Genomic DNA, 23536 nt, shown 5'->3' with positions numbered 1-23536 from the left:
CAGCTGTGATGCATGTTTAAAAGGAAATTTCCGAGGTCGACGATACAAGTGTTTAATTTGCTACGATTACGATCTGTGTGCAACTTGTTATGAAAGTGGTGCAACGACGACGAGGCATACAACTGACCATCCCATGCAGTGCATATTAACAAGAGTAGATTTTGGTAAGTGATCATTTCAAACTCTAGTTTTTGTCTACATGTTTTGTCTACAAACGTAATACAGATTTTTCATGTTTCTGCTTATTAATCACTTCCATCATTGACACACTGAAAATAAGCACAAGTTCTCATCTTCTGAAAACAGCCATGTTTTCTTTGATTTTTAGCATACAAGAACTGATACATGTATTTCTTTTTAATTGTTTCATGTATATTTTTAATGTTTTATTAAAAATTTTGATCTGATAACAGCATATTATCAGACTAATAAATATGCCTAATAACAGTGACTACTTGTAGTGAACTTCCACTTCAGAAGATGTGGTGGTAGTCTCCCCCCATTATGCTTTACTGAAGTCCCACAGCGTACAAGTGGAAAAATCCTGGTGAGATTTTGTAGGAATGTTGTTCTCTGGTGGCTTATGTGGAGCTTGTAGGTACAGTGTGGGGAGTGATGGGCTGTACTGAATATAAAAGATTAGAGGAAAGGACTAGTGTGTAGTCTTCTTGGAAATCCATCGAAGATCCACTAAGTTAGGAATGATTTCTGGCTGTAAAGCCATGTCAATACTTAAAACAAACAAAAATACTTAAACAAAACAAAAAAAGAAACAAAACACAAAAGACTGTTCTTGTCTCCCATCCAGCTTCTTGTTTATTTTGCATTGTATTTGTACCAAGTTGTAACTCATGAGATATTTCTGTGATAATCCTCTGCTCTCAGATGTTGCTGATGCTGGACACGTATTTTGGTTTTATGTTAATTTTTTTACAGTTCTGGCTGTAGTGCTCTTTCTTTTGAATTATTTAAATATGATGATTTCTTAAAAGGTGAAGTCTTACAAATTTTAAATTACTTCTTTACCTTTTTGATTACAACAGAAGTAAAATCAACTTCTGTATTGCTTTAAAGATTAGAGAATAGCTATATACAGAAATATGCCATTGGTTTCTCAAAACAGCCTCTGAATGAAGATGTCTTTAGTTTTCTTTTAATTCTCAGGCCTCTGCTTGCCCTAAGACTCGTCATGACTTGAAACATCCAGGCCCTGGAAATCTACGGGTTTTTTTAGTGTGTTACTGCATATATTTGTTCTTGGGCTTTTTTTTTTCTTGTCTCGCTAATGAATTCCCTATATACAGTATATTAATTCAGGATTCAAGTCACTGTATGAGATGCATAGTTCAAATTTTGTAGCCTCTTAGCAACAGTTATTCTTGGGTGCTACACATGGGCTAAAAGGACAGCACTGCGGTAAACATGAAATGCTCATCTTAGGGGTAAGAGGACTGAAACATGCTTGCTATGAAGCTCTAAGCTAGCATTAAATGTCAAAGCTTTCAACGTACTGCAATGAGGAAATTTACTCTAAATACTGTTCTCTTAAAATGCCTGTCATTGGAACTTAAACTTGTCTAGGAAATGCATTTTATTTCCTGCAGCTTGGATTTTTCCCTCTTGGAAGTCTTTGATAAATGTGTCTCTTAGTTTAATGCATTTTTATTTGTGTACGTTGTGGGGGCAGAGAGGGGTTACTTTTTACTATTTAAGTCTGCGTGAAAATACAGGTGGCAAGGTGGAAGAAAGTTCACAGTGAGGTATTGAGATAGGTAATAGGATTCCAAGGGTTACTTCTGCATTGCTTGGTGTTCATGCTACTGTGACTTTATTAAACAAGCATACTAAGAAAACAAGCTCTAGAAATTTCATATGGCTTGATATATGAGCATTGTTACCACAGAACCAGCGTTAGGGGAAAAAAAAATACTGCAGTTCAGCTCTGCAGCAAGGTTTCTGGTTTCATAAACGTTGTAGAAGAAGAACAGGAAAGAATACTTCACCACCAGACTGGGGACCACAGCAAAGGTTGATGGCACCTAAGTACTAGTGACCTTGTAAGCTTATACACTGGAGAATTAATTAGGAAATATTTATAAATAACATGTTACTTAGGGCTCAGGCTGGCCTGTATCATCATTCTGAATGTTTTTATTTTACAGCTCCTTATAAAAAGTAAGGCATAAAGGAGTATACCTTTATGGTATTGTACAGACGCTTGGAGAAGCTAGGGTGACTTTTCAGAGGGCCTTGTGTAGTCAAGGAGATCATGTGACTTCGAGGAATATCCAAAAAATCAGGAGCTAAGGAATGTTAAGTTTAATTAGAAAATCTCTAATAAATAATAGATCTAGTCCAGAGTGAGAGATCTAGTTTCAGGACTGTCAGGGATAGCAGTACTAGTGAATATTAAAATTCACCAACAAAGCAGCTATTGAAGGGTTAAAAGAAAATAATCTCAAGGGGAATATTGGCAATGTAAAACTAAATGGCATAGTAGCGATGAGATCTTCAGTCACGTTCAAATGTGGGAAATCAAATGACAGGAGAATGTTTTCTAATACGTGAGTAGGAAGTTTTCCCAAGTAAGCAGAACGTCAGTAGAAATACAGAATGGAAGGCTGTTTGTCTAAGTAGGTGTGTGAATTGCAGTTTACTTGGCCATTGACAAACTTCAATACTGATGTCTGTAATCAGATTTGATTCAAAGGTATGAAAACTGTTTCTAATAGCAGTAAACTTACAGTTCTTGCTGATGGTGGGGAGGGAAGTGGACAGCTGGTAAAAGATAAATATTTTACCAAGGGAAGGAAGCAGAGTAGGGGACCCTTCCATTGCAAAACTGATGCAAGCACTTCAGAGGAAGTTGGTGTCGTTTTTCTGCTTTTTAAAAGTGTATGTGAGTATCAGTGAGTCCTTTGCTCAAGGTCCATCTGCAGCTGATGAAAAGGAGTCTGTACCTCTAGTTACCATCACCGTTCTTGCCAGCACAGTCTATGTGTAGGCAACTGTAGAGTTCACTTAAGTATTCTGTGCCTAAAGCTGTGGTCAAGCTTAGGTTTGTGGTGGACAACTAATCACATGGATCAGTGTGTGTCTGGGACTGTCTCACCATACTGTTTACCTCCATGAAAATTCTGATCTTTAGAGTTCCTCGATGCTGTAATAACGTTGGTGAGTATCTTACAAGATTAACTTCTTCGGATGCTCTAAAGGAGCTTTTGTTGTCCTCTTGATTTTTTTTTTTTAAGTTTATTTTTCCCCCCTCCAAGATTCAGACTAGTATAGGAGCCTGTATAAGAACACTGAAAACAGAAAAAAAGTTGTAGTGATTTCTGGCTACATGTTGGCATATTTGTCTTTCAGAAGTCAGTGTATGACCTAGTATTGATTCTGGAGCAAGATGGGATCCAGAACAATGGTAGTGGAATTGTTCTTCAGCCCCTGCAAGACACACTGGAAAAAATGCCTTAAGACAGACAGACCCAGAAACAGACAGACACACACAGACAGAGTGATATGCTGCTGCAGCAAGGACAGAGCTTAATACAAAATACGAAGTCTCGTGACAAGTGGCCTTTAAAGCACAAATCCAATTAGTTTATTTCTGAGGGGTCAAAGAGTAGAATTGTAATAGGCCTGTGTAAACAAGAGGAATGTGCTTACCAGGTGATCATTGTACTTTTGTGCTTTTGTAGGACAGTTTGTCATGACAATGGAGAAATTCAGAGCAGACTTCCCAATTTTCTTTCTCCCAGAAAAGAATCCTAAGCTGTTAGGATGCTTTATGATTTTAAGTATGTGGCATGCACACTTTACCTGCCATTTTAAAGGGGTTATAATGGCAAAGAAGCTAGTACAAATTGTTAGTACAATTCTCTGCCAAAATCAGATAATTTAATAAAAGTAACACAAGTACACCCTCACTTGTTAGCAGGGTTGGGCTGAATTTTAGGATTCCTGTTGGCCCATTCCTTTATGCAAATGTTTATAAGTTGAGGGGATTTAAGCATTATTTCTTTAAGTTTATAGCGAAGTATCTAGCATGTTCTAAAATGTTTTGTTCAGAAGATATGCATCAAGAACAGAACTAATAGCAATTTTAAGGGGAATACTGTTTTGAATAGTATGGTTGCTTGAGCAGTGATACAGGAATATATACTTTGTACAATGTGGTACATTGCCACCATTGAGTTTCTTCAAACACTGAAAAAAATTTCAAACAAATACACTACACCTTGTAGAATACCAACATTTAAATCTATGTGTATATAGCAAGTTGAAATTATGTTACTCATATGAAGAAAAATAAGTAAAATTCCTGACCACTGTGTACTCTTGTAAAGTAAATAAGTCTTAAGAGAAAGCAAGGTCAAGCTGCTTGTGGTCCTGAATCATCATTCTGAAAGATTGATTTTTATTTTTTTTTAATCTAAAGAATCCTCCTGCATTTCTGTCTCATTACTAACTTCTTGCCATGTTTAAGAATGTGTGTGTTAGATTTAAATGTTAATTTCAAGCAATCTTATACCTATAGATAATAAGGGAAAACTGCTCATATTTGTGGTTAAACTTTCACATAAAGTTTGGTTTGTGTTGTGTTTGGTTTTCGTGTGGTGTTTTTTTTTTAAAGAACAGCTATAATGTCTTAACACTGAGCTTGAAATCTAACTTCATAAACTATTGTTGAGTCCCATTTAGACAGTAATGTAATCCTTTGTATTCTTCATTTAACTGATAAGCAGGGTGGGCAATGAATCTTGTCCTGCAGGGTTTTGATTTAGTCTGGTTTCATTTTTGTGTGTGTCGTCTGTTTTTTTTTTTAACTAAGCAACCTTGCCTTCTTAGCTAGTTTGAAAAGAAGGCATTAGAGGTCCAGAGGAGTTTGAAGAGTTATGGACTCCTGCTTTTGTGTAGAAAGGTATTTGTAAAGAACCATGATGCATTATCTGAAAAATTTCTTTGTGGCCGGAAGGGATAATTGTTTGGTCATGGGGCAGTTGCATTGTAACAGTAATAAAGCTGTAAATGAGAACAGTAATACAATTGTGGGTTGCATTGCTTCTGCAGCCACGGAAGCATGGTCTTTCCGTGTTTCCCCATACTGTAATTATTAGGGTCTCCCTTAGTGAACGAGTGAAACAGGTAGAAAAGTATCTATTTAGTAACTTCTATGCTAAAATTAGATGCAAAGGTTCATTGTATCATTACCAACTTATTTTTCTTTAATTTGTTTTACTTTTAAAAGAAAACTTATGTGATGCCCTGTATTTCACATTAGAAAAGGGACAGATTTTGATTTTAAGAGGTGGAGAGAGATTAAAGTTGAGGAGGAACAGAGAAGCAAGGTGTAACCTTCCTGGGGAAGAATAGCTGAATTTGCCTGTGACTGACTTGACTTCTGACAGGTGCGGTTTTTTCCTAGATGAAAGCATATTCGTTTGGCATGTCCATGTATGTTTGTTGTGTGTTATGGGAGATGTGAAGGGAGGTATGAGTGGGAGACCATGCAGGAGTATAAACAGGAGGCTGGAAAGGACTCAGATTTTAATTTTTAAAATTAATAGCTAGCTTGTTTCGTTTTCTCTAAAAGCAAGGACCAGAAACGGTGGATTTGACAGTACTCATCAAACATCTCTCCTCTGATGGAACAGTGTTTACAGCTGGAATCTTGACATCTGGACTAAGCTAACAACTTATCAAAGGACAATAGGTTTTAACCTGCGTGCTAATCTGTTTACCACTTTGGTCAGATTGGTTGTGGCCCTGTGCCCTTTGCTCGATTGGGAAGTTGGAGTTGATACTTCTGCCTTACTTGAAAACACTTTCATTCATGAAGTAGTGAGGTTTGTAGGTAGAGATTTTTAGAACACCTGACAATTTTGAGATGTTTCTTTCTCTTTAGATAGTAGATGCAGAAGTTAGTTTTATATGCAAGTTCTCTAAATAATATGATTTGCCTGTTTTTTCATCAGCTTGCCCCTTTGAGTTGTCACTTTCTTGTTTTATCCAGTTCAGAATATAAGATGCCATAGTTTGGAAAAATCAGAAATTAGTTTATTCAGCTCTTTGAGGAAAGAATCCTCAAAGGAAAACTTAACTTTCTCTTTTTACCTCTGTGTGTATGTTTGCAGTGATGGAGAATTTAAGTTCTCCAATCAGTAAATAGGTAATTAATCATCATGAGGATCATACCAAAGCTTGAGGACAGAGGAGCGTCTAAACAAATTGTCATTACCTTTTGATGTGTTTGTGACTGGCATTTTTGCTGTTTCTGCAGGTATGCAGAATTTTCTCTGCAGAAGTTCTTGTTGAATTACTGAGTTTTAGAGAACTATACAGTGTTTGTATGTGCTGTTTTGGACACATTAAATGCAGTTAAATTTGAAATTTGTCTCAACTATTCAGTTCAAAGGTTTGGCCAACTTACTTATTTTGTTCCCAGAATCTTTATTTTAGTGCCACTGAATCCACACAGTCCAATATCCCTCTCTCCATCCTGGCTGGAGACAGGGTTGAGCATAAATGTACCTGCCATCAGTAAATGGGTTAGTGTGACTAACATGGTTATCAATAAACAGGTTTCTTAGGAGGTAGGGGTGCCGATCTTTTGGACATACGTTCCGTTCCAACTTACACTCATGCTGACATTCAGTTGTATAGTTCTCCGCTTCAGTTATATCCAATGTGCTATTCCATTCTCTAATTAAAAGTTACTTCTGTGACTTACTGTATGAAACATTTAATAGAACCTCAAATGCTGCTTTGGAGAACTAAGACTTAGTTGGCTGGGAACTTTTTACTTCAGATAGTTGGAAATTATGTTTTCCTTATGTGTATGTGAATAAATGAATCTAGGTTCAGGATGGTGCTCAAGCTCAGTGTGATAGTTAATTTGATGAACCAGTTAAAAGGCTCAGTGTGTCAGGTAGTGTTTCTTCTTTGGAAAAGCTGTCTGTTGACTTGAGCATTTCTTGCCATGCCTGCTAAAGAGTTACCTTTCTCTGATACTCCGGCATTGAAATTCTCTGGAAGCAGTTTCCAAATAAGGGGAACAGGGACTTCTTGAATATAAACTTAATTCTGCAGTGTATTCAGTCTGATTCTGTGTCTTTAACTCTGCATATTAACATGTTACTATGAAGCTGATTTCCTGTACTGGTCCTGGTTAGTCTTCAAAACCTAGTTGTCTGTAAAATACTTTCTGTTTATATAGTGGATAATAGATGTGTATGTTTTTAGCTTAAGCATAATCTTTTGTATGGCAGCAGAAACAAAAATGTTGTTCTCTTCCTAGTCATGTCCTTGAGAGGTCAATAGCTGAAGATATTATAAGCTTTAGGAAGCTGTGACTTAAGAATATGTCCTTCTGATGGCTTGATACATTAGATACTGCCTTGTGGTGCAGAACATGAGTTCTCGTATCTCTTCAGACTTGTCCAGTTTTTAATTTATGGTAGAATATTAATAATTTGATTAAAATTTTTTTCAGCTACTTACCGGTGAGTCCTAGAAAAAATGTCAGTGAAACTATTTTAAAACACCTGCTGGAGGAATTCATGCTTTTTATCTTGATGTGAATATGAAGTTTGTGTTTCTTGTAGAATACATAATACCTGCAGAGGATGAGAGAGAAAAGCATTCTTTTATTGCATGGTTTGATAAATTCTCATGTTAAGTTTGGGTAACTTCTGTGTTAGCATCTTGAAAGTGCCTGCTTTTCATCACTAGTGCAAAAGTGTTTAACTTTTAACACGCCTAAAAGTTGCAACCAGTATATAATAGATAATCAGATTCCTTTTTCACTATCAATCTTTAATATAATAGATTTGAGACATTTCTGAAACTACTTACTGTGAAGCGGTGGTTCAGCTGTGGCATAAATACTGACGTATGGTATCACTGAGGACTTCTAAATTTTAATCTAAATTTTTGAGGTACTGTTTTTAGAGTTCAGCTTTTGAAAGCACATCTTGATTGAAAAGTACCATAGGTGACCCTGTATACAGGATAAGAAGGGTGGTGAAAAAGTGAAGGTTTGGCATTAGCAGCAGCAGCATCATCGGGGTCTTTGCTCCTACTCCATATTAGAAAACTGTTATGTTTGCTAATGAAAATGAAACATTGTCTGGATTTGTCATCTGAAATTGAACACTTCTTGAATATCACCTTGTGGCTTTTATACAGGATTAAAAGAGCCATTTCAATTAAATACTAGGTTAATTTAGCAGTGATTACATTGAAGTAGATTTATAAGTAGAGGCTTATGTGAACAAAGTAAATTATGCTACTGCAGTGAAGTAACCTGTATTTAAATGTTTTCTGTTCCAGATTTGTACTATGGTGGAGAAGCTTTCTCGGTAGAGCAGCCACAGTCTTTCACGTGTCCTTATTGTGGGAAAATGGGTTATACGGAAACATCTCTTCAAGAACATGTTACTTCTGAGCATGCAGAAACATCAACAGAAGTGGTAAGAAGCCTCAGAATTGGCTTTCAATTGTGGTGGAAATATATTAAAAAGAGTCTCTCTTCTGGAACACGGGTATCCTCCTGTTCTTTTTTCTTGAAACTTGAGTTCATTTAAATGCTTTGTGAGATGACATAATTGTAATATAATGAGCTTGCTTTCTTCTTTTATGGCTGCTGTTTGGTTGTCCTGATACAAAGGCTGCCATGTATAGGAGTTCAGTTGGAGTGTTCTCATGGTTATTCCATGTGGCTGTCTGCTTTTTCACAACCAGCATGTAATTCTCCTGTAAGCTCATAGCTGTGCCAGACTTCTATAACTATGGGAGGAAGAGTTGCAGACCCTTTGAGTTTTTCAGGTAGCTTTTGTGAAAGACCTGGTATATTTGTGCAGCAGAAGTTGTTCTTTTGAAACTGTTGCTGTAAAGCAAGGTTCCCCCCCCATCCCTAAGCATTAGGGCACTTGGCATGATTAAAAACGCAGCTCTTAAACAAGTGTTAACCAGACAAGAGCACCCTGGGTGTCGTTCTGCTATCCCAATTTCTCTTGCCCCAAAGGCAATCAGAATAGCCGGAGCTAACACCTCAGATTAAAGTGTTTGTGTTAACTATTGTACCATAGATTCCTAGAAGAATGTGAATACTTGGATTACTCATCACTAATACATTGTGAAGAAATTACTTATAAATAGGTTCTCTGTTTTAATCTTCCAGTTTTTTTTTTTTGCTTCCAAGGAATTCTGTGGAGGAAAATGAACCTTTTCCTATTAAGGATCTTGTGCAAAGAAATGATAGGGTAGGTGGTTTGTCCACCTTCTTGAGACTCGATGGTGTTCTGATCTTTCTTGAAAACATATGAAGTGAAATAGTTTACTTCACAATCAGTTGCAGTGTAGGATCATGAATTAACTTAGTGACAATGCTGTCTTTATAATTTCCTTGAATTTAACTTTGCAACTTTCAAATGTAACTTCAACCATTGAAAGTTACATGTTTGGATTGCTTTCTTTGGTGGCTTAATACTGCAATTCTGAGTTGCACCACTTGATGTCAGTGATATATTCCTGACACAGAATGCTAAGATTCCAGGTTTCTAAATTTGACACATCATCGTTTGCAGCTGTGACTTCTAGAACTCAGTACATAAAACCTACAATTGTGATTCTAGACACTGCTACTCCATTGATTTGTGACAGATCTGTGTGTGGTAAAAAACAAAAAAAAAAACGCAAAAAAACCAACCAACCAACAACAACAAAAAACCCACACAAAAAAATCCTAAACCAAAATAGAGCTTAAAAAATTATTTCCTTTTTGTAAGTCTGCAACATTGGAATATCTTTGTTCCAAAGAATGATAAAGGACAATATTTTAATCTTTGAATATGATTGTATATGTTAGTGTGAAGTTTTGAATCCAGCTTTTGTGATAAACGTTCAGTGTGCATGCACATAAAACTAGCTGGGTACCACAGCCTTACTGCAGATAGTGAAAGGCCACGATATTACTAAAGAGGAAAGTATTATGGATTTTAAATGTTTGTGGTCTTAGGCTTTCAAGCAATTATTTTTGTTCAGATATTGATCTTATAATCCTTGTAGTATCTCTGTCTATCCAAAGATGTGCTTATTTTAGATCTTAATTTTTAGATCTCTGAGGGATCTCTTAGAGGGATGGAATTTTACTCCCCCCTACCCCCTGTTTTTCAGTTAAGTCAAATTTTTGATCCATTAAGCTTTGCCATTTTTATGTTCAGAGTGGTGCAGATAAGAAGTGTACTTTCTGCTGATTTTTCTCAGGTATTTGGCATTGGTATTTACAGCCATGTTAGGTGCTTGCAAGCAGGAATCAGACTGGCTGAGGTTGGACAGGACCTCTGGAGGAGGCTGACTTGTCCACCCTCCTGCTCAAGCAGGGCTACCTACAGCTGGTTTCCCAGGACCATGCCTGAGGATATGCATTGCACAGCCTCTCTGGGTAACCTGTGCCAGCACTCAGTCACCCTTACAGTGAAAAACTGTTTTCCTGATGCTCGTGAGGAACCTCCTGTGCTTGAATTTGTGTCCACTGCCTTTGGTCCTGCCCCTAGGCACCACGGAAAAGAGCCTGGATCTATGCTCCTTTCACCCTTCCTTCAGGTATTTCTGTACATTCATATGGTGCCCCACTGAGCATCTTCTTCTCCACACTAAACAGCCCCAGCTTTCTCAGCCTTTCTTCACAGGAGAGGCGCTGCAGTCTCTTAATCATCTTTATAGCCCTTTGCTGGACTTTCTCTAGTATGTGCATGTCTCTCTTGTATGCAGAGCTCAGAACTGGGCACAGTGCTCCAGGTGTGGCCTCATCAGTGCTGGACAGAGGTGAAGATCACTACCTTTTGATCTGCTGGTGACCTAATGCAGCCCAGGACACCATTAGTTTGCTTTGCCACAGAGGCACATTGATGGCTTATAGTCAACTTGGTGTCCACCAGGACCCCCAGGTGTTTTTCTGCAAAGCTGCTTTCCAGCTGAGTGGCCTCCAGTGTGTGCTGGTGCCTGTGACTGTTCACCCCAGGTGCAGAACTTTGCACTTCCCCCATTGAACTTCATGAGGTTCCTGTTGGTGATGAGGTCCCCCTGAAAGGCAGCATGACCTTCAGGTATATTAGCCACTCCTTCCAGTTTTGTGTCACTGGCAGACTCCTTGCTGATTACCACCCTCTGAGCGCAGCCGTTAAGCCAGTTTTCACTCTACCTCACTGTCTGCTTTTCCAGCCTGTGCATCAGCAGCTTGTCAATGAGAATCCTATGGGAGACTGCATCAAAGGCCTTACTGAAGTCTAGGTAGACAATATTTACTGCTCTCCACTCATCTGCCAGGCCAGTCACTTCATCATAGAAATTTATCATGTTGGTCAAGCATGATTTCACTTCTGTGAAGCTGTGCTGACTGCTCTTGATGATTTTCTTATCTTTTTTGTCTGGAAATGGCGTCCAGGATTAGCTGTTCTATCACCTTCCAGGGATCAAGGAGAGGCTGACCAGCCACTAATTTGCTAGGTCCTCCTTACCCTTCTTTAAGATGGGAGTGACATTTGCTTTACTCCAATCCTTGGGCATCACTCCCCGTCACTGATTGCTCAAAGATTATTGAAGAGCATCTGCCAGCTCACTCAGCACTTGTGGGTGCATCCTTTCGCAGCCTGTGGACTTAAATATGCCGAGTTCAATTAAACATTCTCTGACCTAATTCCTGTTTCACCAAGGGAATATATTTCTTGCTCCAGGCTCCCTGGTCTTTGGGGCCTGGAATTCGTGAGGGCTGGCCTTGTTAATAAAGACTGAGGTGAGGGAGGCATATGCAGTATTTCAGCCTCTTCTGTGTCCTGTGTAACCAGGTCCCCCATCTTTTGAGCAATGTGCTCACATTTTACCTGGTTTTCGTCTCGTTGCCTGTGTACTTTTAGAAGCCCTTCTTTTTGCTTCTGACATTGCTCACCAGATTCAATTCCATTTGGGCTTTAGTGTTCCTTACTTTGTCCTGGGATGCATGGATAATGCTTCTGTATTCCTCCAAGGTTATCCTAGAACAGTAGCCTCTGTATGCCTTTTTTTTTTTTTTTTTTGAGTTTGGCCAGGAACATCTTGTTCAACCATGTAGGCTTCCTGGCACTTTTGCCTGACTTCATATTCGTTAGGAAGGAGCACACTTGAGCTTGGAGATGATGATCTGTGAAGATTAACAAGCTTTATTGGGGTCCCTCTACCCTCCAGGGTCTTATTCCACAAGACTCCTCCAAGCAGATACTTGAAGAGGCCAAAGTCTGCCCTTCAGAAGGCCAGTGTCGTGAGCTAGTTTTTCATCTTCCTCCCTGCCCTCAAAGTCCTGAACTCCACCATCTCAAGACCACTGCAGCCAAAGCTGCCTTTCACCTTCACATCCCAAATGAGCCCTTCCTTTTTGGTGAGTATGAGGTCTAGCAGAGCACCCCTTGTCATTGGCTTCAGGAATTCCTGAAGCCCTCTCTTCTCCAGGATGAACAGCCCCAACTCTCTCAGCCTGATCTCCTAGGAGAGGTGCTCCAGTTCTCTGATCATCTTTGTGGCCCTCCTCTGGACCCATTCCCAGCAGGTCCTTGTCCTTATGTTGTGAGCCCCAGAGCTGGATGCAGTACTCCAGGTGGAGTCTCACAAGAGTGGACTAGAGGGGCAGAATCGCCTCCCTTGCCCTGCTGGCCACACTTCTTTTGATGCAGCCCAGGATACAGTTGGATTTCTGGGCTGTGAGCACACATTGCTGGCTCATGTTGAGCTTCTCATCAGCCAAAGCCACCAACTCCTTTTCCTCAGGGCTACTGTTAATCTGTTCTCCACCCAGCCTGTACTTGTGCTTGGGATTGCCATGACCCATGCACAGGACCTTGTACTTGGCCTTGTTGAAGGTTTGCATGGGCCCACCTCTCCAGCCTGTACAGGTCCCTCTGGATGGCGTCCCTTCCCTCCAGCATGTCAACCACACCACACAGCTTGGTATTGTCAACAAATTTGCTGAGAGTGCACTTCATCTCACTGTCCATGTCACCGACAAACATGTTAAACAGCATTGGTCCCAAAAACAACTCCTGAGGAATGCCTCTCATCACTGGTCTCCACTTGAACATCAAGCCAAGCAAATCTTTGTGTGACCATCCAGCCAATTCCTTATGCAGCGAGTGGTCCATCTGTCAAATCCTGTCTCTCCAATTTAGAGTCAAGGATGTCATGCAGGACAGTGTCAAATGCTTTGCACAAGTGCAGGTAGATGATGTCAGTTGCTCTTCCCTTGTGGTCCAGCTCTGTAACCCTATTGCAGAAGGTGTCCAAAAGTGTTAGGCTCAATTTACCCTTAGTGAAGCCATGCTGGCTGTTACCAGTCACCTTCTTGTTTTCCATGTGCCTTAGCATAGTTTCCAGGAAGATCTGCTCCGTGATCTTACTGGGCACAGAGGTAAGACTGGCTGGCCTGTAGTTCCCCGGGTCTTCTATTAGTCTGAGCTATTATATAGTTTATGTTAATGCCCACAGTCTTCTGAGATCTGCTGTCAGCAAAACTTGAGTACGTGCACGAATAGGACTGGGAACTTGGGCTTTATATTGAGTTGCTCAGTAAATACAAGTCTATTTGACTGTGAGAAACAGAAATTTATAGACAGCAGTTGCATTTAACTGTCAAAAGTCTTCATAATTTGAGCACTAAACATTTTGAGAAGAATTCTGTGGAATGGATTTTTTTTCTCTGCCATCTGTAGAACTTTAAAATTACTCTGCAAAACTACTGTAAGGAAAAACAGAAGACACTTTTCAAGCTGTTTGTGGAGTCATTAAAAAAAAAGTCATGGCAATAGTAATGGCACTGTTTGTCTGCTTAGTTAATGTGTGGTTTGGTGTAAAAAGAATCGAACCAAAGACAGATGTCAGTGCCTTCTCCCAAAATATTGTTGTGTAGGGGTAATAGAGATCAGCCCTCCTCTGCCAGACCTGGAGTTACGCACTGCCTGGATAGGTGGTTGCAGTTTGATACTTCAGCAAATCCTTCTGTGTTGTTTCATTCCAATTCCTCTGCTGGGATGACTGTAAAGCAGGCACATAGTAATCCCGTGTAATCAGACTCTACTGTCTGGCAGGCTTGGCGTGCAAAGACTAATTTTCAAGACATTGGAAATTGAATTTGAAAATTCTTGCTCTGGTTTTGATAGCATTCTAAAAATCGTGAATTAAAAGATGTCTAAATTAATGTCAACACTTGAATACGTTTCCCTTCTTTGTACATGTTGCTATCCAGGTGTCTGTGAATGCCTGGAATATGATTTTAAAGCATAAGTATCAGTGTCGATACACAAATTCTGTTTTGTGAAAAATTTATGAAGTTGGGTTTTTTCTTACTTTGTCTTTCAGATTTGTCCAATATGTGCAGCATTACCTGGAGGGGATCCGAATCATGTCACAGATGACTTTGCAGCTCATCTCACACTGGAACACAGAGCTCCTAGAGATTTAATATCCTTTCCAAGTTGAGGCAAGGAGGCTAGATTGTTTAATCTAGTAGCCATGATGACTTGTTTTAATTTTAATGGTCAAACAACTATACTTCTGGTTTTCCTGGAACTTAAATTGCTAGAGATCTATATGTCAAAAATAAAAAGGTTTATTTGCTAGTTAAAAAAGTATAAATAACAGATTCTGAACAGGCTGTAGGTATACTTGACAGTGCTTCTTGCTCTAACAGCAAATACACTTAAAGACTTTGACACCAGGAAGTTTTTCTGCTTGCACTGTGGTTTAGCCTGCCTGATCATTAGTCTCGATGCTGCTTTTATGTATCCAGATTCAGCAGTGTGTTGTAAGTATTTGTGACATGAAGGTGATAATCTGAGAGTGATTTGATCTTAGTTGGTTTTGGCGAATAATCTTAAACTTGCTTAACTACTTTTAACACCATGTTTTAATAATGTAATTTCATAATGTTACTGTCATTTGACTTTCAGATTTCCTTGGAAGTAGGATGCTGTCTTTCTGTTACCTTAGCAGCAGGTTAAATCTAAGCTTGGTGGTTGAAGAACTGGAACTACTGAGTTTTTTATCCTTGCTCTAGGAATATTTTTTTCTTTTTTCCCCCTGGGATTAACTGATGAAACTTACTTTGGTTTGGGCTTTTTATGTAATGACATGCAGGCTGTGTAGCCTACCTACAGTAAGTAATGTCTCTGAATTCTTCCTTTTTATCTCATTTAAAAATCAGACAAGACGACTACATTATTACATTGGTAATGGCTTTTTTGTTTAAAGGTATTTAAAAAAGGGGAAAAAATTCAAGCTGTGGCAACTGGAATTCATTATGCTGACAGAAGGGCTATGGCGTCTAAGGAGATGACTGCATTTCAGTTGTGATTGTATTTGATTGCATTCAAGTTTGTTAGTGTTATGGTTCAGGGTCAGGGTGTTTATTGGCTCTGTGAAGAAGTAACTAATGATGGAAGAACACTACAAAGTCAGATAAAAGCAGTCATCTCTACTTCACCTTTCTGTGCGGACAGGAGTGGAGCTCTTGGTGGCTGGTAGGAGCAGGGTGCTGAATGTGGTGGCTCTGGCCATGAGAGCTTGGTGCCAGGCGTACAGGAGGTCATCCATGATCAGATGTCCCGCAGGGCGGAGTTGTGCCATCCTCCCTTTCCAGCAGAGGTGGGATGAGTTTGAGGGGAGAGCATATTCCAGACCCATGGATCTTTCCTGGTCTTTGAACAGCTCTGATAACTGGTGTAGCAAGTGACTGAGCAATTTTTCTTGTATCAGTGTAGTTGTGCTATTACTACCAATTGTGAGTTTTATAGCACCTGCATAATACGCTTTTACTAACAAAATTTACTACGTGGCAATGTACCAAAGGTCAAACTGTAGGCCTCCAACATTGGCTTAACTGCTGTGTAGGCCAGGAAGCTTATATTTTTCCAGTTACAGAGCAAAATTAATTTTGTACTGAAAGAAACGAGATGTTTGATTAGAATTTGTGCTTCTGCAGCTTTTTCTCCCCCTCCAGTATCGGAGATGCCTTCAGGTGACGTTTAATTTGGGAGTGTTTGAGCTAGAAAAATCAGTCTATTCAATTAAAATGTAAGGCTTCAGTGTCATTCATCTCTAAATGTTTCTTCTGGATATATTTTGGGAATACATTGTCCATGATTCAGCATTAAAGTCGGTGCGTGTAGAGTTTTCTGGTTCTGCTGTATTGCCTCAGTCATCAGCGTTGTCAAATCCCCAGAACTGGAAGTTACTCTTTCACATTGGGCTTTTCATCACGTCTAGCAACAGGCAGGTCTAAAGTAGGAAAAAAGGGAAAGATTTTGCTTTTCATCCGGGGTCTGGCAACATAGGAAATAATAACTTGGGAGCTGTTGGAAAGCTGCTCTCTGATACCATGATATTGCTGTTCTAAACACATGCATGTGAAGTTAAAAGCTGTACAGAACAACACTCTGCTCTGTAACAACCTTTATGTACAAAAAAGAGAGAGAAAGAAGTCTCTTCACTTGCAATTTTTCTAGAGTGAAGGTTTCTGTTACAGTTTGAGGTGAGCTTTTATTGTTGAGTCTGCTCAAAGCTCTTAAGTTCTGATTAGACCTGTGTAGGTTATTTTGGTTTTTGTTGGGTTTTTTGTTTGTGTTTTTATTACTAAGTTGTCTCAGAAGGCAGTATATATTACTTGTTATAAATCTGGTGTAGCCATTGCAGGGTATATCCTTTATTCCTATGGTCTGGAGACAACGCTTTAAAGCCCAGTTTCTTACTTCGGCAAGAAAGTATTTGAAAGCTTATTAAATACTGCTTTTCAGCATCAATCATACAAATAATTCTTGCTTGGCTCTTCAGTTTATCTGTTTGTTACACGTTAAGGTTTACAAAGGTTTTTCTTACTCTAGCATAGCTGGTAAGACTTGGGTGGTAGTATTTAAAGAATGAAAAACATTCTAAAAGCTGCAGTTAGGGAAGTTACTCCACAGTCCTGAGTCTGCTTGAAAAATCTCAAGAAACTGGCCTTTTCTACCCAGATCTGTTTATGAGAAGCTTGCCAAACTGCATGGGGGCAGTAGTCAATCCAATGCAGTATCTGATCTCCATCAGCATCCAGTTTTGGCACGCTCAGAGGTGCAAGGCAGTCTGTGCTAAGCAAAGTGTGTTCCGTGCTATGGGAGACTTTCCTCTTACTCCCTGGATGTTAAGTGTTTTACACTGTAGCATAACTAACTAATGAGTCTGAAAGAGGAGAACGTTCTGTAAAATCTTTCTTTAACAGCCAGTTCATTCTTGCCTCGAGAAGCCTAGTCATTTCTTTCAGTCCTAAGCTCTTGACTTCCATCCTGAGGTGTGAAAAGTACACTGGGCACTACTCTTACACAGTAATGGATACCGTGCAAGTGGTAAACGTACTTCTACAAACAGCATGAGAGATCTAAGCTAGAAGTCCAGTAGCAGTAAAATAAAATATTCAAGCCTACACTATTTTGTTCTGCACCAGTGAATTTTACTAGTGATTTTTTAAAATAGTAGGAAGCCTTATCTGGACTGTCTTGAAAGAATGAATGTTAACTTTCTGACAAAAATAATCGTTAAATAATTTGTTTGTCTCTTAAAGTATATGAGAAAATGTGTAAATGGTATGACTTCAAATATAAACATCTGATAAGGAAAAGTGGGAGGAAATGGTAAAATGAAAGGCATCATTGTCATAACTGGAGTTAATGGTATTTATGTGGCTAAAAAAGAAAAGTTGAAACAAAGAGGTGTGATGAAGGCGCTGAATACTGTGGAAACCTACAATTTAAGGGTTGAAGTGATGAAATTTCTTGGATAAAAGCCTGAAATACAAAAATCAAAAGGAGTACAGTAACTATGTAATTTTTGTAGGAGAAACTGGAGAAATAAAAGGAGTTTGGAAAACACAGAACTGTGTATCTTGAGTTCAGATCTGTGAGTCTGACTTGCACCATAGCTACAGCATACCTCAGCTTTGCTTCAGATGTTGAGTCATTCTTTTATGAATGAAGAACTGTGTACTCCTGAGTATTTCGCCCACTAAACGTTCTTGCCTTTTAATACTCGATGCCAACCAGTTCTGTTTTCTTAACTGCTTGCTTACGATGAATCCAGTGGTGTTCGGCACGTACGTAGGATGTTCCACCCAGGCCGGGGTCTGGGAGGCCCCCGTGCACGTAGATCAAACATGCACTTTACTACCAGTTCCCCTGGTGGGCTTTCATCTTCTCAGAGTTCGTATTCTCCAAGCAATAGAGAAGCCATGGATCCTATAGCTGGTAAGAACTGTAACCCTGACTTTTACCCCAGTGTCCTTCTTACACAGGGAAGTAAGGTTCCAGGTTATATTAGTTGCCCTGCTTTCTGTTGCTAAGAAGTTGCACGTATAGATGTGCTGCACGGTGCACGTGTGACTGATGGCTGCTTGCAGGTGAGCCGTGTGCTTGGCTGGGTTGTCGCAAGGCCGGTGCACGCGGATGCTGGAGACGAGACGGCTGCCTGTAGATCATGGTTTAATTCCAGACAGTGCAAGTGCAAGGCTTATTGCCTAAGCTAATCTGTGTGTAGGTGGTGTATGCCTTAACCAACTTCCATCACCTACTTTAGTGCATCCCATTATGGAGGAGAGTATCTGTCTCAATGAAGATGAAATGAGCTGAATTTGAGTACTGATGGATTCTTGAAATATGTTCAGTTTGCATTCAGGCTGCTGTTTGAATGCCAGACTTGCTAATAGCACAGGTTATTTTTTTTTAGGTGCACTTGCAAATTCTTATATAAATGTACTGTTGCAAATACTTGCAACATATTTTGGTCAAGTTTAGAAAAACTGTGAGGGGCAGAAGGGTGTCTCGTTTGCAACACCAGAAAATAATGAAGATGTGCCTTTAGGATTCCCAGGATTGATTTGTTTGGTGTATGTTTACCTTTGATGTGAAAGTACTATTTTTTACAGGTAAGAAAAAATAGAGAATGAAGACAATTCTGAAAACAAATACAACTTTTTCTAATGGGAAATCTAAACATTTTTATGCCATGGTCTCCAATCATGCCAGCCTAAGTGTCAGAACTTCTACCATGATCCACCTTGGCTTAAGATGCCAGGAAGGCATAACCCTTAAACTGGAGCTTGTTGTTACCATGCTGTGAGCTATTTAGAGGGAGGCAACCAGCCAGCTGGCTTAATGAGGCATTGCACCTGAAAAAGGAGTTGTGTCTCCACTGCCTTCCTTCATCGTGGTCCCCATACCTGCCTTCTGCTGGCCCACTGTGACCTGATTGAACTCATTAAATTAGGTGGGAAGAAGTATCCCATCAAGAGAAGAAAATAAGTAAGGTCACAGGAGGGTCTGAAAAGGACTAGAGTTTGTTCAAGAAGGGAGGGTGTTCCTGAAGCCACCAGTATGAAACTTTGTCTTTCTCTTACTAGGGCAGCTAGTTCAGCTCTGACTGTGGAGTGGCTGCTGAGGTTTGTTTTCAACCTCAGAAGGCCTTCCTGCTTAGCAGCATTAAATATAGGGTAAAATGGCATCCTTCTGGATCTTTTTTTTTGGTGGAAACTGTGTTTTTGCATTTAGAGTTCAGTTGCCCACTGAGCCAGGTGTCCTCCATATGTCGAGACTCTCTGGAGCTCAGATCTGCTTCCAAAATATTGTTTCACTGTTCTCAATTACAGTGAGAATAAATACGTCTGAGTCGTGTCTGGAAGTTTGGTGTGTCATCTCTTTCACTTGAGTAATAAATAGGAAAGACTATCAGATTTTTTTCTGTTTAAAATAAGTGAAGTTTATAGCATCTGTTACATTTTTTACATTTGTTTTTCTCTGTGACATTTTTTAGTAATTACAGTGAAATTAGAAGTTATTTAATCTTGACACAGTGATCAGTGCTGATAAAAAATTACTTGACCGTCCTGAGTTTCTGACTTGGAAAACAACTGCATTTTGCGTTATTCCCTCACATATTTAGGAGGATTATATTTTGTTCATGCAATAGAAGGAAAATTTTCAGTACTGTGTACTTTGTAATGTAGAGGTGAGGAGCAGGACCAGTGTTGGCCGCTACTTCCTCCATCCTTGCATCAACTATGGCAAGCAGGTGATTTAAGTGGTACCTTCTGCACAGGGTGTAGAAGAGATTCTGCAGTAACAAACTGAGTAGAATCAAATTATTTGCTGCTAGTATTTATTTCAAAAAAAATCTGTGGATGAAACTTGCTGTAAGCATTCCACCGCTCTGAACTGGAAGGCTTAAAGTCCGAGGTTTTTTAACTGCTGGGCCTTCTCTGTACTTGTGGCAGAAATAAAAATTCATACAACAAAAATCATTCTACCTCAGTTTTGATGCGAGGCAGTATGTTTTCTTAGCTAAGTATTTTTTACTAACTGTTCAAAGCAGCGGTATGCTATTTCCCTTTGCTGCAGCACAGCTTCCCTCTGGGGTATTGGGAAAGTGAAGTTTGTGTTTTGAGGGAACGTTTGTCGAGGGGAAAAGAAAATCACTGAGCAAAGCCTAAATGAAGTAGTTTTAGTCAATTGCTATTTGGACTTGAAGTTTTAGAGAATTGCTGCAGAGGTCATCATTTGCCAGGCATTAGGCATTTTGACTGCCTATTTGTGATAAATCTGCATAAATTAGTCTTAATCTTCCTTACCCTTTGAGACACTGAGTGCTAGGACATTTTTCAAGGGCTTCATGGTCTCTTCAGCATGGATTGTTCTTTGATTTTATTGGTTATAAAAAGGAGCTGCTGCACTAAAAGTCAGGGTGTACTCGTTACGCTGTGTGATATTCATTTAAGCGCGCTCATCACAGAAACTTTCTCTTCTCTGGCAGAGCTTTTATCTCAGCTGTCAGGTGTAAGGCGTTCTGCAGGAGGACAGCTCAACTCCTCTGGTCCTTCTGCGTCTCAGTTACAGCAGCTGCAGATGCAACTGCAGTTGGAGCGACAACATGCACAGGCTGCAAGACAACAACTGGAGACTGCACGCAATGCAACTAGGCGCACCAACACCATCAACGTCAACTCCAGTATGACACAATCTGCAACAACCACCAACACATCTAACACAGAAAACAGTCAGCAGACTATCCAGAATTCCCAGTTTCTTCTTACAAGGTAGCTTGTTCTGTGTATTTACTTGTGTTTACTTTTTACCATTTCTATTTGCCTTAATCCTGATAGAAACACAGAGCTCAATGAAACGTAAGTGTTTAGAGTTAGGGGTATGCCCAAGTAGAAGAGCAGTGTCTGATCAAATGTGTCCCAGAGCTAATAGGCTAATTAATCTTAAAATAATTAATATTTGTGGTAGACAGCAAAAGGGGTCACAGAATGTATACTATGTACAACTTGCTTCATCCACATTTCCAGGATGAAAGTAAAACCAGTAATTTAATATTTGAGAGTAGGAGTTTATAGCTGGCCCAAAGGGAATTACTCTGGTTTTGGAAAGCCAACTCCAGGAGCTGGCTGCAGAAATATCCTGTGGTGGTCTAGTGTCTGCAAAAAGGAGAGGCAGTCTCACAAGTGTGGTATACTCTGGGTTTTGTGGAGGGCCTTTTTTATGATGGTTTTTATACATCTAGGAATGCGTCTAAACAATTAGACTAGAGTATGGATTTATGCAAACCTTGAAAATGATGCTGGTTTTTACTTTTCCTGAATAAGTTAGTTACAACTCCAGGCAGGGAGATCATCAAGTCCATACATTTCATCAAATCTGTAGCCAACACACTGCACTTCTGTTTGCATTTGCAACATCTTTCCAAACCTACTGTCTGTCTGCACCTAAGCAATGGGTGAACAGTAGTTGCTGCATCTCAACTTAGAGAGGAACCATTTCTCAAATGAATGGTGCTTGTTTGCCCGGCTGTTTCCAACAAAGCAAGTGCATTTCCAGTGATGCAGGCATCTAGACTTCAGCAGTAATGGGGAGGGAGTTTTGGAAGATGATATTGTTTGATAGGAAGTTAATCTTCAGTTACAGCTAAAAGTTAAATAGGGTTTTATATATTAATTATTTTAGAGACTAAATAACAAATAGAATAAAGGATGCCATTAATTAACAGGATACTTACCTGGTTTGGAAATTATACTTAGATCTCAGGGTTATTTTAAAGAGGAGTCACCCGCTATGTCATTTCAGTTCTTTTAGAAGGTGGGCTAATGGCCTGAAATAAAAATGTTTTCCACATCCCACTGCCACAACCTCCCTACACATACTCTCATGTGTCCAGTGTTGTGAAAGATAGGGCATTTTAATAGCTCCTGTGTCAAGAAACCCGGATTTGAGTCAAGCTGATTTTTATCTAAGTGCAAATTAATACTGTGTGACATCTTCCTATCAGAAACTCAATCCAAATACTCACAAGTGTCTCAGACTGTGACTGTCAGAGTTAGTGTGCAATTTGCTTGCCTGTCAGGGCATAACCTAGGAGAAGTGGTGGAGGGAATGTTGCACAGTGCTTTGGGAGTCCCTGGGCTTTACATGTGCATCAGGGGCAAGCAGGGCTCTCCTGAAGGAGTGGTGTTCAAGTGCCTTTTGGCAGCTGTCAGCAGTGCTGCTGTGGGTGAAGTGGGCTCTCATCTTGGCCTGTTGTCTCTTCCTTTGCTGCCGTGCAGGTTGAATGACCCGAAGATGTCGGAAGCAGAGCGTCAGTCGATGGAGAGCGAGCGGGCAGACTGCAGCCTGTTTGTCCAGGAGCTCCTACTGTCCACTTTGATGCGGGAAGAAAGCTCCTCCTCAGATGAGGATGAGCGGGGGGAGATTGCAGATTTTGGTGCTATGGGCTGTGTAGATATTATGCCTCTAGATGTTGCTTTAGAAAACCTAAATTTAAAAGAGAGTAATAAAGGAAACGAGCCTCCTCCACCTCCTCTTTGATGACATCCCACTTTGCAGACAATGTCCTCTGTGCTGTATTTGCCAATGAAAGTGGACAAAAACTATCTTGGGTTTGTTTTGGTGATTGTAATTTCAGGTCTGTCACTCTTGTTACATTGTGTACATTCAAAAGAAAGAGAGAAAAAATATATATGATAATCATTTCCACTTAACTAATTTTTACTTCTAGCAGGTAAATGTAGGTTGCAGTGCAGAGCAAAAAGCTCTGTGTCCTGTACCTTGACATGCAAAAGGCTCTCCTAATACTCCACATTCAAACTGAAGAGGAAAATGAAAAATCTCTAATGAAGCTGCTGTGTGTATTTATGAATATTAATGAATAAAAAATGCTTGGATGGTTTACCTTAACTACTGCATGACGTTTTTTGCAGCGTGCATGAGTTTTAGTGACCTTGTCATTTAAAAATTTAAATACAAGGAGTAAAACTATAGAACCCAAAGCTTTCCCACTATTCAGAGGTTACGTGACAAAAGGAGGTTAGTGCTGACTAGCAGTGTGTGGCCATGAAGTAGCTTTTGGATGTGTGACAGGATGACATCCTTATGAGCTGTTCCCACATGGGACGGAAGCTGCAGTGGGAGGCGTTGTGACCAGGGTGAGGCATTTTGCTGTC

The 23536-nt window shown here is 39.7% G+C and overlaps 1 protein-coding gene across 1 annotated transcript; it reads left to right on the top strand.

Moving 5' to 3' along the window:
• KCMF1 (potassium channel modulatory factor 1) lies at window positions 1-23266 on the top strand. Its single transcript, XM_010187654.1, has 6 exons — window positions 1-164; window positions 8332-8471; window positions 14383-14484; window positions 18119-18293; window positions 20851-21133; window positions 22640-23266. Exons 1-6 carry the CDS (start codon window positions 134-136, stop codon window positions 22899-22901), a joined length of 993 nt encoding a protein of 330 aa, XP_010185956.1. The 5' UTR covers window positions 1-133; the 3' UTR covers window positions 22902-23266.
• The last annotated feature ends 270 nt before the right edge of the window (window positions 23267-23536 follow it).

Source organism: Mesitornis unicolor, unplaced genomic scaffold (assembly GCF_000695765.1).
Source record: "Mesitornis unicolor isolate BGI_N332 unplaced genomic scaffold, ASM69576v1 scaffold17, whole genome shotgun sequence".
Lineage (NCBI taxonomy): Eukaryota > Metazoa > Chordata > Aves > Mesitornithiformes > Mesitornithidae > Mesitornis > Mesitornis unicolor.
This window is presented reverse-complemented; position numbering and strand designations above follow the sequence as displayed.